Source organism: Etheostoma cragini, chromosome 1 (assembly GCF_013103735.1).
Source record: "Etheostoma cragini isolate CJK2018 chromosome 1, CSU_Ecrag_1.0, whole genome shotgun sequence".
NCBI lineage: Eukaryota > Metazoa > Chordata > Actinopteri > Perciformes > Percidae > Etheostoma > Etheostoma cragini.
This window is the reverse complement of record NC_048407.1, coordinates 2,864,740-2,882,101: the sequence shown is the minus strand read 5'-3', so window position 1 is coordinate 2,882,101 and position 17,362 is coordinate 2,864,740. Positions and strand designations below refer to the sequence as shown.

Below are 17,362 nucleotides of genomic sequence, written 5' to 3'. Positions count from 1 at the left end.
CTGTATGAGTCAAAAGTAAGGCTGGGTAAAAAAAAAAGAAAAGGGCAGGGATGAGAGAGGGAAAAGACAAAGTGGAGAGTTACAGAGTAAAGATTGAACACAACGCTGGGATTAAGGCCACATTTTGAGATGGTAGATGACAGGTGGGATGATGGACTGTGAGGTAAATAAATGAGAAATGAACACTCCAGACAAAACAAAAGGGAGAAACAGACGGTGATGAGTAGAGAAGAACACAAGGACGGATCAAAGAGAGAATAACTAGAAAGCAGATGGAGGAAGCAAAGAAAGAAAGAATGGGAGATGAGGATATGCTGCAGTCCATCAAAGTTGAGTGAGAATCAAGTTTCTTTGATTTATTCCTCTTTATATTACTTGTGTTAATGACCTTAACAAGCTTGGAACAATTAAAGCTGTGTAAATTGTTTTGTTTCCAACATGAACCTCCAAAAAATCTAAAATGAAACATCACGTTTTCGCCAAGTGCTGTCTTTATGTTATCCAGAAACTATGGGATGTGAGACTGAAAGCTAGAGGGATCAAACCTTCACGTTCTGATCAAATGAATATCAGTTATCAATACAATTGTTAAAGATCCCCAATTATGCTTTTTTTTTAAATTCACGTGTTTTAGTGTGTTGCATAGTTTTTTTGTGTATGTCATATACATATTTATAAAGTACAAATACATGAATGGTGCTATCTCTCTGTTCTATTTCTATTTTGACATATAAAGCTCTGTAACAATAGTTGGACAGGCCACTTTTGGTTTGTGTGGTACAATAGTTAGATAAAGAGTAGTCTATGTCCACAATGACGCTGAAGGATATTCCAAGTATTTCTTCCTTTTTGGCCGGATGTCCGTTACCTTCCGTTTTCTTTGTGTTGACATTCTGAACTGATTCATGAGGACTATGGTTACCTGGTCCTCAGATCTAACAGCTAACTAGACTATCTGTCCAATCTGAGTTTTCTGTTGACAACTAAAACTACTTTTGAACGTACACATATTCCACCAAAACAAGTTCCTTCCCAAGGCTATTTTGCAGTGGCACCGTGGCTCTGTCCGGTGCCTAGCACCACCCAAGACTATTGGGTGCCAATGCCAATAAAGCAGAGTTCCTTTTTCTCCCGTCCCAGAATGTTGTGTGGACTAGCCAGACCCTCCTCCGCAGCTCGGTGGCAGAAGACTAGATAAAGAGTACGAACGAAATTAAACTGACAGACACTGTCTCAGCTGTGCACACAGCTAGTACAGCACTGGTTCTGATCAGTGTGTATCACCACCAGTTCAGCACTGTGAGGACTGCATTTGTTCACGCAAAGGAAGTGTTGAGGGAGAGACTTGGGGGAAAAAGGAGACGTGGCATCAGATCGGTATTCAATAGGCACACACAATGAGATTAGGTAATGGAATCTGTTTCGGAAAAGAAAAGTCGGATCAGTGCATGCCAAGTTAACATAAAACATTTCTCAGTTCATTTGTATCTTTCCAATATGGGAATATAAATGTCATTAACAGAACATTGCTGCCTTCTTACTGTGCATAATTGGCAAACCATATTACAACTATTTGGTAATAACACCAGCATATATTAATAGTAAAGTTAGCACTAACATGCACCTAGCAATATTATATTTTTTGACAAATGCTTTGGTAAAGTTAAAATGGAACTGAGTGAAAGAGCTTCACAGAAACATACAAACAGAGACGCATAAAAGAAAAAGAAAGGCAAGTTAGCTGGAATGCCTAGCTGGGAGTGCAGCGGGTTGGCAGGTCAAATGGCAACATCTTCTTAGGGGCCTGGCACGCCTTTTAAATGCTTCTGGTGTACAAGGGTAAGGACAAGACTTTGCTCTTAAAGGGCACATCCACACGACCAGGCTTCTTTTCTGCTACTCATACGTAATTCATTACCTCCTACTCTGAGACAGACAAGAGTGAGAGACGGAGACAGACAGAGAGAGAGAGAGAGTAAAAGTGTATGCTTCAAGTGTAAGGAAAGTGATATTGAACTCCCACAAAGTTGAGGGGTCCTGAATACAAAAAATGCCCTCCCCTTCTGACCGCCTGGGGATACCCAAGAGTCAAACAGAGAGCATATGGACTGCATAAACAGCATTACAAATCACACTGCTACCCGAATACACCCATCACCCACACACGCAAGCAGTCACATACACACTAATGCCCACAGAAGTCAGCCTGTGTACGAATCAGCAGGCGATGCAGCGAGTGCAGAGCAGAGAGCTTCTTGAATAAACGATCTGTCAGCTAGCTAAAGCCGGCCCCGCAGCCGTTGCATATTGGATCTCTGCATCCAGCAGCAGTTCCTATTGCCGCTGCAGTGCTAAGCTGGGGGGTACTGCTACGAAAACAGTTCAGAAAATTGAACGCAATGCCAGAGTGAATCTGTGTGTTTGTGTGTGCTGTTGCTTGCTAGATCTTTTTTTTTTCTCCATTTATATCCAACTTTATAAAAGGGGTGAGAACATTCTGCTTTTGGTTTAAGGGTGGATAAAGCAAACAAACAAACACACACAAACACACACACACACACACAAACACACACAGACACGCACACACACACACACACACACACACACCAATCCTTATCTGACTCCCTAAGGGAAAACTTTTTTCCATTTTACAAAGGAGTTGTAATTACACAAATTTAATTTGTCTTGTTAATTTGTCTATTGATTGAACAAGCTCTAGCAAGTGGTGTTTGCATGTGTGTGTGTGTGTGCGTGTGTATGTGTGTGTGTGAGTGTGTGTATGAGAGAGAGAAACGGTAGTCCTGTGTGTTTGATCAAGCACCTCAGAGCATATCTAATGCTTCCAGCCATGTTTGTCATTTATTGTTGATTGCTCTAGACACAAATCATTACGGTGACAATCAGCCTCACTAATACAGCTGAGATCAAAGTGCAGCACTGCTGATCAGGCCCTGCATTCTAAGTGAGCCAGTTACATTGCATGTGGTCCCAGGAGTATGGATAGAACTGTTAGTATCTGACAACTTGCAAAAGTGCAAGACTTGATGGGCCCTATTTTGACAACTAAGCCGACGGCGTGGAACACAGCAGGCACATGGTTCAAAAGCTTAAAGGTCCCATGACATGGTGCTCTTTGGTCCCCTAATACTGTATCTGAAGTCACTTTTATATAGACCTTAGTGGTCCCCTAATACTGTATCTGAAGTGTCTTTTATATAGACCTTAGTGGTCTCCTAATACTGTATCTGAAGTCTCTTTTATATAGACCTTAGTGGTCCCCTAATACTGTATCTGAAGTCTCTTTTATATAGACCTTAGTGGTCCCCTAATACTGTATCTGAAGTCTCTTTTATGGCATATTTTGGCATATTAATGTTAAAAGAGCTCTTAGTGAAATCTTCGTGCCATGGGACCTTTAATAAATCATAGGTGTTTTTTGCGCGTAACACACAATAAACCCATCAGAGTGTCATCTCCCATTCCCTTTAAAAGCCAGGCGCGTTTGGACCTTGGAGCATTTCTATTATGATGGAGGATTTGCTGAGCAGGAATGATAGATTTTCAAGAGAAGAAAAGGATCTGCTTGTGTGCTAAGTGAAAGCACACGAGCAGATCATATCATGTCATACTACTATTTCACATTGTAATGTTTTTTTATACATAATCTTTTGCATCTTTGTGTGCTGCTGCGTGTCCCTGTGTGTGTGTGTGTATGTGTGTGCGTGTGTGTGTGTGTAACAAGCATAGTGTGAGCACGCTGTCCATGAGCCTGGGCACATTTTACTAATGTGCTGTTAAAATCACAATTAAATGCTGCGTTACTGACTTTAGACCATTTTTTTGTTGGTCAGTGGTTTGATCACCTCCTGTGCCTCAAGATAACAATACGCCAAGCAGGCACCTGAACACACCTCCCTGTAAGAGCAGCACGCCCATGGGCACACAGATGGACGCAGGTGCATTTTCTATTTAAACGACGTGGGTGCTGGACGGGAAATTGACAACTGTGTCAGTCTTAAACTAGCAAAAATACTTGCGTGGAGATTTTGTGCAGCACCGGGTGCAAGATAGGGCCCGGAGAAAAGATATTATGCCCCTATCATTCTTTTTTTATATTTGACCATTTGTGGGGTTTTATTTGATAGTTTGATATCACAATTTTAAGATTTGATAGGACAGAGGGAGAGAAAGGGGATGACATGCAGCATGGGGCCTCGGGTCAGAATCAAACCCCCCGGGCCACTATGAAGACCAATTGACCAACCTGAGATACAATATACAATGGAGATCATTGAAGTAACATTTTTTTTTGGTTAAAATTTTGGAAAACACATTAATCTGTCACACAGGTTGAAGTTATTGGAACTGTACTGGCGCGTCTTCAGCTTGTACAAAATGCAGGAGCGAGGTGTTTAACTTGGGGAAATCTATAATGAATTCGAAATATTAAAAAAAAAACTCAAATTGAACAGAAGCCGTGATTGCTTTCCATAAGCATAGCTGACTTCCAGTTGACTAGTGCTGTAAATTTAACATATAGTTTTGACTTTATTTAGACTGCAATACTCTGCACAAAATGTCACAGGACAGAACAATACATCCATATATCCCATTTGTAATTTCAACTAGAAAACATCGGTGAAAGTCAAATTATAAGTTTGATGAATCTGGCATGACTGGAAGGTGACAATCTTTCCTCCACACAATTATTCTAACTGATTGTAATAGAGCTATAAATGTACCATTAAGTATATTACAGATCAGATCACCACTAATGTGGTGACAGGTGGAAGAGGCAATGTCAAAGTAAATGCCAGTCGGAATCTGTCAGACAGGTGGTGGGGCGGCTAGGACACTTGTCAAAAAACATAATGTCAAAACGGAAGCATGCACTGGGAACTTTTGGGCCATAAATATACCCAGAGAAAGCTTTTCCTCAACTAAATCTTATCTTGACAAAAGCTGGACACAAGCCACATGTTCGGGGGATGTCTGTTTTGTCCTTCCAGCTCTGCAGCCAGGCTTTTATGGACACATAATTAAAAAAAGAAAAACTCAGAGTGACAGCCGTTCATTTATTTAATATTACGCCTTGTGCTGGGGAGACAGCTTTATACAAACTGCGCTTGTGTTGTAATAAGCTGTAAATGCCTATTAGCTTTTCCAAAGCATTAGGAGTTGACAATGGTGTCCACAGCCAAACAAATGATAATAACCAGGTAAATTAGAATGCAAAAACAGTTTGCTGTATGGGTTGGTTGCATATTTGATCTTGAAATGATGCTGTTTTTACAGCCGACTCCACATACATTATAGCAACCAGAAGTTATGCACACAAAAGCAGCTCAGTTAGGCTGGCACATTTGTGATTTGTTTGTGTCATTGGTTGCACTTCACATTCACTTTAAGGTTACTCTACACTCATTAATAATGTATTTGCACAGTATTGTTCAATAAAACGAAATATTGTTCTCTGAACTGCTGCTCTTTTGTGCTGTGAATTTGGATGAGCTCCATGCATTGAAATGTGTAACAAGAGCTTAGCTTGGAACAAACTGGCCCTGAGCTGTTAATCAAGATGGCTGTCCTGAGATGCCTTTTTGGAAATGTAAGGCTTTAGAAAGTATTAAACAATATCTACATAGCGCTGAAAGTAAATGGATTTCAGGGAACATCCAATGTTCGGATTTTAACTGGAACACCAGAGGTCAGTTTAGGTATGGGTATTGCTATACAGGTACACACACACACTCACACACACACACACACACACACACACAAACGACACCAGCTCTGTGTTATAACCATGTAATCTCTTCTCCCCCAGAGGCTGAAGATTGGATTTAGCACACAGCTATGTTCCATGTGTGTGTGTGTGTGTGTGTGTGTGTGTGTGCGTCGTCCACCTTCTCTGGTCTACACAGTAGGGCTGGCTTGGTACAGCTGCCCTGCGGCAAGATAAAGGGCGGATGAGTGGGCGGCTTTGGAAAAGCCAACCAGCATCTCAGTACGAAGCTAAAGGTCTCTGTGAGGAAATGTGTGGATGAAGTGGTGGGAAATATAATCAGGCTCAAGGGGCAGCCTCCTTTAACAATGCTTAATAACAAGGTGAACACTATGTCTTGCATGCAAAACATATAGGCACCTGTGTTCAGGGTCGGCCCGTGGCAAAGGAAATCAGATCAGCTGAGTCAGTAAACTCTTTTAAGTCGCTTCTTAAAACATACTTTTATAGGAGAGCCTTTCCCGCTCTTATTTGACTTTCCTTTATCCCTTTTATTTTATTGTATTTTACAAATTTTGAATTTAGCTGTATTTTAGTCTTTCAATGTTTTCATGCTTTTGTCTTTTTGTATTATTGTCTCTTGGATAGTATTGTCTTTACACTTGTTAAAGCATTTTGTAACTTGTTTTTGATAAGTGCTCAAAAAATAAAGATTATTATTATTATTATGATTATTAAAGGCAGTACAGGCAACTTCTAGGGCGCCATCCAGAGCCTGAAGTTAACTTTTTTGCCAGTTACTGACTTTTTACCAGCCAGTTTTTTCAGTTTTCAGTTTAATTTCAGTCCCGGGCACAATGCATCCATAGGGGCGTCCCGAAGCCACACAGCAGCATAATTCCATAGCTCATATTAAATATAGTCCCTATTTTCTGGGTTGCCTGCAGGCACAGCATCATCCAGGCGCACTCTGCAGCTAATGTGTAATTTAAATATTGGTAATATACTTGTACTAAATACACTCAATAGCCAAATGTACTCCTCTTTTCTCTCCGCAGTACTTTTTGAAATATTCTATTTACACCCACGTAAATCCTGGGCCACCTGTGGCACCAGGTTCTCCTGCCCCTTCCACACCTCAGCCCCTCCCAGGGATGCAGCACAAGAGACTGCCCCAATAGAATCTGCTGACTGCACCTCTGCTTTAACTGATGAGTTATTTAGTGGATTAGCTTTATTCTGCATATTGCTCTGAAGTTTACTTACTTACTTTACTACTGTATTTATACTGTTACTGTTTTTATGTGAACTGTTTTATTTCTTTAAATTTTCAAAAAAAGAGTTACCACACACTGCTCTTGGTACAGCATTACACTTGGGTGATATTACATATGTTTTGGCCCTCTGGACATTTGTATGATAACGTGCGTTGTTATATTTCTAAAATAAAAACGGCCTCAAAGAGATGAGGCTGTGCAGTTTTTGTCTTGAAGTGTACTATTACAGTAGTACAGTACAGTGGTATTGCTTCTTGTAGAATTCTTCAAAACCAAATTGTACAGAAAAATGACTTACAGCAGGACCCCAAACCACTTAATCTGCAACTCCACTGTGCAGCCTACAACGGACTTACTGATTTACCTGACAGAGAACGTTTCAGAATGTAATCATATCTGCATGTGGCGTCCGCGTGTGACATACAGGTTACCATCCCCCCCAAACACGGACACACATACATACATACATACATGCAGAAACGTCTTGCTTCAATAGATAAATGAACACGATTGGCTGCCATGCAAGGGGCACCAGCTAAAATCTTGCCTAGGGAACCAGGAACAGTTCAGGTTGTACAACATTCTCATTTGCCTATGCTCCCTTTAAATCCACATTCCATCCCACCTTCTGTCTTCTGAAAATATAATTGTAAAACCCTTTGAAACTGCACTTTCAACTGGAAGTCATGCCACGGGTGCAGTGTGTCCCCCCTCACATCATACTGTTCTCTTCAGCCCAGCTTTTGTATTATTAAGACATTCATGTCAGGATGAGACTTTAGGCAATCAGTTTACGGCGTGTTTGATTTAGGGGTGACTCACCCCATTTTGTCTGATTCTTCTTGTTATTACGCATCAATCCAAAATGGTTCTTTGAGCATCAACGTGAGCAGTAGATACTTAAAGTTGTGTTCTTAACTTGAAAGTATTTTGTGAACCTTTGTGCCCCACTAATCCTATTTAATCAAAAAGTTGTTTTTGTTGTTGTAAAAAGGACAAGTTCACATTCTGGTCAGGGAAACCAACTCTGTGTTACCTTAATGTCTTTAAAATAAATTCCATTAATGTTGTGCTTTTCCACTTCAGCTTTGTTCTTTTTCTGTTATATCTTAACTATCACATTGATGATTGAGGCTCAGTGGTTGTTTGGAAACCATACATGGAAGCTTCATACGGATTTATTTTGGTCTCACTTGAATTACAGTGTACAGTATACTCACAACTGTCCTTCCCTGTCCTTTCTCTCACATATATATTATACTTTGAAAAATCATATCTGTACTTTGTATGATTAATGAGGTATACAGTTTATGGTATAGGTGGGCTATTGCAATATATGACTGCTCCAATATTATCCTTTTTTATTAGAAATCCGATGTAGGCCATATCTGAGGGGATGGAAGTTCATCCCTTACTGCGGTTGGTGAATATGTTTTTCAATAATATTTGCACATCAAATGCTTTTGTGCATTAGGTGTCCAAGCAGAGAAATCCTTTGCATTGTCGTGTGGGTGGATAATACCTAACAGCCTGAAAAAAACTTTCAAATACTTGGCTAACCTTGCCTGAAGGAACCACTAACGGTAAAAGAATTATCTTTTTTTTATGAAGAAGATGTTGTTCGTGAAATGTTTTATTCATGAAGGTCTCTTCTGGTTTATTCAAACTGGAATATTCATAAATTTCTATCAACAATTATTCCAGTATTTTTTTTTGTTATAAACATCCATCACACTCTAAGCAGCAGGGGTCATTTGAACTAGAGAGTGAATGAATATAGGGAGCAGTGTTACGGCACAGGGCAGCAAGAACAGAGCATTAAAGGTCCCATGACATGGTGCTCTTTGGGTGGTTTTCTACTGACCTTAGAGGTCCCCTAATACTGTCTTTGAAGTCTCTTTCATATAGACCTTAGAGGTCCCCTAATACTGTCTTTGAAGTCTCTTTCATATAGACCTTAGTGGTCCCCTAATACTGTCTCTGAAGTCTCTTTTATATAGACCTTAGTGGTCCCCTGTACTGTATCTGAAGTATCTTTCATATAGACCTTAGTGGTCCCCTAATACTGTCTCTGAAGTCTCTTTCATATAGACCTTAGTGGTCCCCTAATACTGTCTCTGAAGTCTCTTTTATATAGACCTTAGTGGTCCCCTGTACTGTATCTGAAGTCTCTTTCCCAAAAGTCAGCCTTGGTGCAGAATTACAGCCACTAGAGCCAGTCCTACAATTAGCTTTCCTTAGTATTTGCCATTTCTGAGTCTGTAGTTTTTAAGGTGGAGGCTGGGGGTGTGGCCTTGACCAACTACCACTTTGCTCGTTTGAAAGCAATATTGTCTCTCTCTCATGACTGGGTCACATTCTCTGGGCAGGCAAAGCAGAGAAAGGGGAGGTAACCTTGCCCCTTATGACCTCATAAGGAGCAAGATTCCAGATCGGCCTATCTGAGCTTTCATTTTCAAGGCAGCGCAGGATACCCAGGGCTCAGTGTTTTACCCCTATCACCATTTCTAGCCACTGGGGGGCCATAAGCAGACTGGGGGAACTCATATCAAAGTTAAAAAAACCTCATGAAGTGAAATGTTCATGTCACAGGACCTTTAAATCAGAGAACTAATACATTACTTTCAGATTTTTTCACGTGGTCAGAGTCTAAAGCACACAAAAACACACCCAGATCTCCACATAAACCTGCAGGAAGGTGCCTGCAGCAGTGCAGAGGAGAGAGACCGAGACAGCTATGTTTTTTTTTAGTCTTACCCCCACACCCTGCAGCCATAATTATCCTGTTTATTATGGCTATTGCTACTGGAACAATTATTATGGATACATTTAGCACAGAGATCCCTGCTGCAAATGATCATGCATCAGCAGCTTCCATCAACAAATATTCAAAAAGGCTCCTAAACAAATAATTTTATGTAAGACTTACATACATACTGTACACCCATACAGTTTTATGTATGCAATGTAGTTTTATTAAGCTCCAGCAGAGTTTTTTTACATACAGTAGGTGAACCTTAAAACAAGTTAATTAGAGCTCTGAATATGTAGGCTTACATCCTGACTCTAATTACACTCTGCACAGTGACAAATCGCCCTAACTTCACAAACTCATTAACTCTTTAGGAACCAATAACACACGCTAGCTTTTAAATGCACACAGACCCTCTGACACTAGCCCAAGCCAAATAAATAATTCAGGATTACACTGCAAACCTGCTTATAACACACACAAACACACGCACACGCACACACACACACACACACACACACACACACACACACGGCTCTCCAGGCGGACCTCACCTCCCACACATATTACTTTGGCAGTGATTAAACAACAGCATCCCTCCCAAGAGAGGGGACCAACGCTAGAGAAGAAGTAGCGAGAGAGACAAGGAGGTGTTAGTCTCTCAGATTAAAACAGTAAATTTACCAAGATGTACAAAACATTTTGTTCTCTGTTTCAGTCTGTCTATTATTCTCGCCTGTCTAGCCACCCTCAATACAACAAGCTTTATTGTCTTCAAACCTCAACCATTTTGCCACAGCAACAAAAGAAACAACAAACTAACCAACTAGGTTGAAATGTAAACCTGCCGAAGCTCTGTTTACACACATTTCTAGATCTTTCTTACAAAAATGTAAAGTAGACATCGAAGAGAATAGCAGAAGTGTGTGTGAGTCCACCGCACAAATCTTTCAACTTTTTCCAAATTGGAATCAACGTACAGTAGTCAAAGGGTTCTGCTGAATGGGTCTGTATGATATTTTACAAAACATGTATGCAGACCAATATTTATGATGTCTTACAAAACTAGGCAACGGCCTGACCGCTGATCACGTGACGCGGGCTACAGAGCTCCATGCGGTTGCTAGCTGATTCAAACACTCCTGAGGAACTAGAATTTCCTGGGTGAAAGTCTTGTGTTTTCCCCGGGACATGAAGTCCCCTCCTTGGCTTGAAAGCTCTGTGTTTTATGTTCTTATACAGAAGCAGTCGTTGTAGTGCAATATGTACTGTATAATACATATTATACAGTATAAATATAATATGAATTTCAGTGCTTTTGGTCGCTATATGTACATATGGGTCACGAGAACAGCCTGTAGTAGTACACCTCAAAATGCATGGTGAGTCAAGATCATTAAGTGTGTGTGTGCAATTGTATAAGAATGACTGTCACTGCTGGATCCTGATGTCATGGCAAGTTAACACACACACACACAGGTAATTAAACCTATGTGTATTTCCGTTTTTTCTACACACCATTCTTTAGGAATCTGTGAGGTGAACACGTAACAGAGCTTGACATGTAATGTTGAAATTGAATCTATGTCATCTCAGTTATAGTAAAGACGTGTGTGTTGGACATGAAATGTCCCCTACCTATGGCCATGAAGTCCTCATTGTCCCAGACCTGCAGCTGGGCTAAGGGACCGCTGTACAGCAGGAGTCCGTCAGCCACGTCCGTGATGAACTCCAGCGACATGTGACTCTCAAAACAGGGCATTATGGGAGGAAACCAGGCATAGCCGTTGCCATGGAAACTGTGCTTGTTCTGCTGGCACTCAGGTCCTTCGAACTGCGCTGGACATTGGCACCTTGGAGAGAAAAGGACAACATTACATGAATTAGTGAGTGCAATTAATAGAATTATTTTTTCTGTGCCAATACAGTACCTGACAATTTGGTTATTTGGTTTCACAAATGTGAGAGCCCTTTGTTAGTTGAAAAGACTGTTTAGATCCCAATCTCCCTGCCCCTTTTCAAACCACTTACTGCATTTTGTTCTTTTAACTTTTTCCCCCGTGCACTCAGTCTCTCTAAGTGTGGTTGTTTTCTCCTCTCAGGCAGCCTTTCCCTTCGGCTAGCTCTTTCTCACTCCATCTGTTTCACTGATGCAGATGTTCTTGTTAGTGGCAAAACCACAGGGAGAATCACTACATTACCAGGAACCTCGTCTCTATATATTCCCACACACAATTTCCCCTCTCACCTCTCTTCAAAGATTCATCCTTGGATTCCTGAATGGAAAAAGCTTTTTCCTTATTCCTTTGTTTTAATCATTCCCCACTCGTTCTAGGATCTTTTTTGTACATGTGACCCATTTAACTTACCAATTAAAAAAAATATATACATTGTGCTTCATACATAATATTTCATCTAAGACTGATTTTAACTAAACAAAAAAAAGGCAGAGGCCGGTTATTCCATAGTAACAGCGATATTTGTCTGCAGTTGGGTTTAACGTATGAGTGTTGAAAGCAACAACAATAGTAAAGTGATAGTATTGGCTGCTTGTGCAGAACTTTCCAAAGAAAGAAACATTGGTATCTCTGCCCAGATGAGGAATAGTAGAATTACCCTTAAGCCCAGAAAGAAAAAAAATGCTTTTCATCTGCAATTTCTTTCTTTTTTAATATTATTTTTGGCCATTTTCAGCCTTTATTTTGACAGGGCAGATGACGACGCGAGAGGGGAGAGAGAGGGGGGAATGACATGCAGGAAAGGGCCGCAGCCGTATACTATATTGGCACCTGCTCTACCAATGAGCTACCCGGGCGCCCTCATCTGCAAATTTAAAAGGTTATGTTAATATTGTCGATCTATTTGTGTCAAACTATCAATCCTATAACCAGGGGGGTTATAGGCGGGCAACTTCCAGCAATAGGGTTGTAAAAACTATAATTTGTCTCAAACGTTGTTTCTGCACTGCACATGATGAGCAAAGAGATCAATCAAATTTGAAAGGACTTTTGCATTTTAAATATGTCTAAACTCTGGGAGGTGCATTCAGTCTCACCACCTGCTGCCATATTGGTTATTTACTTTAACTTATTTACTCTCTCTCTCAGCTAAAGTTACGCGGCCGGTTCCACGAGGTCCGCTGGGCGTTAGGACAGCCGGGCAGGGAGTGAAACAGCGAAAGCATCCAGTCTATTTACCAAAACAGCCAATTTCTGCCGCTATATGTCCCCTTGACAACACCATGGACAACGAGAGATTCATCTTGGAAATGGAAAAACATAATAGGACATCACAGAGAAGGCATGGCGTTTAATTGCAGGAATGCTTGGAGTGGGAGGGACAGTAGATGTTAGCTTAATAAACACCTGATTGTTCAGTAAAGTACTTTAGTAGAGACAATTTAATCTGTGAGTTCCCGGTGTGGTAAGGCGTGTAGCGGAAGACGGAACAAAACTGGAAGGCAGCACAGACACGGCCAGTAAGCAAATTAGGAGAAGGTCCTCGATCAGATGAATAGAGAGGTTTCACCCAGTATATGGTAAGGCATTACCAATATATACCAATACAATATATTACCATTCATTCATATATGCAGCATATGGCATATATACTGATATTCACACAATAATGCCAGTAATGCAAATGCTGTTAGGCATTCAATTTTAGCAGTCAATGTTTCAATCAATCAAACAATCAATCAATCAATTAATCCATCAACCGTATGTATTTGTGCCATAAAATTGAATGAGGTTCAGTTTTGGATGGAGTCCTCATTTAGGATCCCAGTGATCTGAGGCTAGCAGCCCCTCAGTGCTGCCTGATGTATCTGCTACCTCACCAGGCAGAGAAGGCTGTTACCCAGGTGGTTTGCATCTTTATTTATTCTCCTAGTCTTTTTCTTGTAAATATCCTTAAGGCAGGAAAGAGCCCCGCCTATTGTATAGGATCAGCCGAACTAAGAGCTCTCTGCAGGCCCTTGCGGTCCTGTTCATTGCCGTTTCCGTTCCAGGCAGGACGATCTCAGTGATGTTGGAGTATAAATGGATTTTTTGACAGGAGAACAAAAATACTTTAGCAACTCCAGAGAAAACAGTGTTTGAACTTCCATACAGTACAATGAAAATGCTTTGGCAGTGTTGATGGAGCTCAAGGCTCATACCTCGGACAGCTCCTTCATTTAAAACAAGAGAGAAGGAGAAAGAGAAAAAAAGAAAAGAATCTCTGCATCACAGTTCATCTGTCTGAAGTACAGAACATAATTTACGATTAGATCCTGACTGACTGACATCTCCAATCTTTAAAATAGATTCTTGCTTTTTGAGTACAGAAAAAAATCTTGACTGGGTTGTAGATCGCTGAACAATTTTCCCGACTACAGATGAAACATCAAGCCATGCCGGGCAATCACCATTCACCCAGGTGGAGGAGAAAATACACCACAGAGAAGCCGAGTTAAACCAGGAGATAATCAGCAACAGCTGTTTTTTTAACCTTTTCCAAGTTTGTTGAGGTGCATTTTATCTTCAAGGCGCTAAACATACCTAAATCATTTTCTCCTAATCTAAATGATTCTCAACATCCCTCATTCTTCTCTGTTTAATAGCTGTTCATGAATCTGATGAGAAAGCCTTGCATTTCAATTAGCTTTTTAATATAAAAAGTCCCCCATTCAAGGGTGACACTTTATTTGAAGGTATCTCCATATGATTGACAAGGCACTGTCATGACCACATGACACAGTCATGTGTTATGACATAACTTGGCATGAAAAAACTGAATGACACTTACTAAAATAAGCTTAATGTCAAAAACGTTTATGACTTGTTTATGTTTACGACAGGTTTATGACAGTGTCATGTCACTCTTGTGTAGATACCTTCAAGAAAAGTGTAAGGGCAATTCCTGTTCTAGTTTTAGGGCGAAGGATACACAGGGCTAGTTTTAGCCCTACAGAATTCCACACAGAGATGCGTGGTTGAAAAATCATGTGCATGTATTGACACAAACACATTCACACACACATACACACACACTGAGGCACCATACATGGAACGTGTCATTTCACTGCCTTGAGATACAGAAACACAGGATCAGACAAACTTGTTAGGATAATGCTAATGTGACATGCAAGAACATAGTAAGTGTCTGTGTGTGTGTGTGTGTGTGTGTGTGTGTGTGTGTGTGTGTGTGTGTGTGTGTGGGGGTGTGTGCATGCGTCTGTGTGCACAAGTAAGTGTCTGTCTGTGTTGTACAGACAGTCGGTTATGTGTCCTAAAGTGTGCCTTAGGACACTTAAGTGTCACTTAAGGGTTCTTCCAAACTTAATTGTCTAAAATGCCTCTCAAACTAACTTCTCTTATACTCACTTTTTGTGTATGGAAAACTATAATAATCATGTTGCTACAATTGTACATACAGTTAAATGTTTCTGAAGAGGCTAAAACTGCTTGTGGGCCTATTTGTAGTGAAAGTGTCTGAGCTTCAAACCTGGGTGGGGCTTTCCCACGGTAGCTGTTAAGGGACATCTGAGAGTTTGTTCTATCTTCATTCTGTCTCTCATGTGTCTATGAAATGTTATAGAAAAAACTTTCCAGAGGCTTTAAAGAGTCACTCTGTTCAAATCGACCCATTATGAACAGTATGTAGTTGTGTATAAGTGTGTATGAATAGAGGCACGAGGAAAAAATCCATGCCTGCATTTCCATTTTGGCAATGTCATCTTAATCCCTTGAACGCGAGACAATCCGATGCATAGTTTAAGTCACAATGGCCAAGCCCTCCAATCCTCTTAAGGCAGCTTTGTTTTGCTCACTCGCTGTCTGCTGGGAATTGTGTTTGTTAACGTTGGAAAGGGAGCTGTAATCCCACCCCCAACCCCCTCACCCCACTGATCTCATTATTAATCCCAGTCCCTTGATTATCTGCATGTCCTTCCTTCAATCTTGGGTTATAATCTGTTTGTGGATGTTTGTATGGCTTTGGGTGGGGTCATATCTGAAAGCCTCTGGAACAGAAAACTATCCTACAGCTATTCTATCTCAGATTAACTCTTATTTTATGGACATGTATTATTCATTCTTGCACTCTTCTTTTAGTTGTATCTCCTTTATAACATTCATTTGTCACTTCCTCTTTTCGCTTATCACTGCTCTACTCTTTTCCCAATTTCCTTCATTTCTCGTCTCCCTTTTCCCTTCTCTCCTCATTTTGTCTCGCTTCCTCTCCTCTGAACCTGGAGAATCACACAGCAGATGTTACAGAGCTCAGGTACTGTAGAGTGATTGAAGATGTGACAATCATGCAGTGGCTGGGTCTCAGGGTTGACAATTGTGCCTGCTTTGCCTTGTTCTCTCCTGTCATCTATATAGCTGGTACCTCACAAAGAAAACACTTTCATTTTAGCCCACATTCACTTTGCACAGAAGACGTTCAACACATGATATTTTAGGCCCAGCAGAAGCTGCAATTTATCATTCCCGATTTACTTTCCACTCAAAAGGTTTGTAGTTTAGGCATTTAGAAGAATAGGGCCAATACGGACGGATTTTTTTATTGTTCAAAACAGCGAGTTTCAATGGACTTTGATAGTTTCAATTAAAGAAAAACGTATTATATGTATGAAATAGAGACATTTAATAAAAGCTATGTGATCATGCCTCATCTAGCCCCATCAATTTAAGAAGATGCTGTACATTTGTGATAAAGTCAAACATATTTCATATTTTACTACCAGGATATGATGTTGATCCAGGCAACGAGGGACTGTGTGAGGTAGCAACCGGATGTGGCTTAACTTGGTTTGGACATTACTTAATGGTAGTTTTTTTCTAATAAGCAACAAATGACACTTAAAGCCTTATTATGTATTTGATTTCTAATCAATGTGTAATGTGGTATAACAGTGTCTACTGTAAGTTTTGCATTTTTTTCAAAAGCATAATTAGGTGTATGGTGTCTACTGTAAGGGTATAACTGTGTTCATGTTGGGTCTATTAAAGAACACATATCATATATTTAAAGCAACATGTATTAATGTAAAAACTAATGAGTCTGACTCAACAGTGTAGTGGTCTGGAGCTCTCACAGTTTAGACACAAGCTGTACAGAATTTCTAACATATTTAGCATAATTGGAAATGCTAAATTCTGCTAAATGATTTAAAGACCTTCATTTTGTGAGAGTCTGATCCAGGAGACAATCTACTCTTTGTTAGGGGTAAGATATCTGCTCCATCGGTGTGGTAACATGGTTATTTAGGTGCATGCAAAGCAAAGCACCATTGTTTGCAGAATAGATTCACAAAGAGTGACAAGAAACAAACGTTCACATCTCTAATAACTGTGTATGCGTGTGTATCTGTAATTCATTCTCATGAACGGCTTCGTGGGATGTTGTGCGAACAGTTATGCACACTAAAACCGATGATATATGATATGATATGATATACGAAAACCAAAGAGACCGCCGGCTAGTCACGTGACATCAGCTACAGAGCTTTGTGGTGCTGAGTGGCAGTTGCTAGTCATGACGGCGGCTATAGACCTCCGTCACAGCTCGTCGTTTCAGCAGCAGTTAGCAGATGTGTTTAGCCGCTATAGAGCTCTGCGA

The 17,362-nt window shown here is 40.5% G+C and overlaps 1 protein-coding gene across 2 annotated transcripts in view; it reads right to left on the bottom strand.

The window, feature by feature from the left end:
• The window catches only part of si:ch211-186j3.6 (neural-cadherin), a 302,735-nt gene that overhangs the window by 77,444 nt on the left and 207,929 nt on the right, over nucleotides 1-17,362 (bottom strand). For both annotated transcript variants that reach the window (XM_034874840.1, XM_034874848.1), the window contains exon 27: nucleotides 11,393-11,607. In XM_034874840.1, coding sequence (XP_034730731.1) covers nucleotides 11,393-11,607 — 215 coding nt within the window. The remainder of the gene's footprint in view (nucleotides 1-11,392; nucleotides 11,608-17,362) is intronic.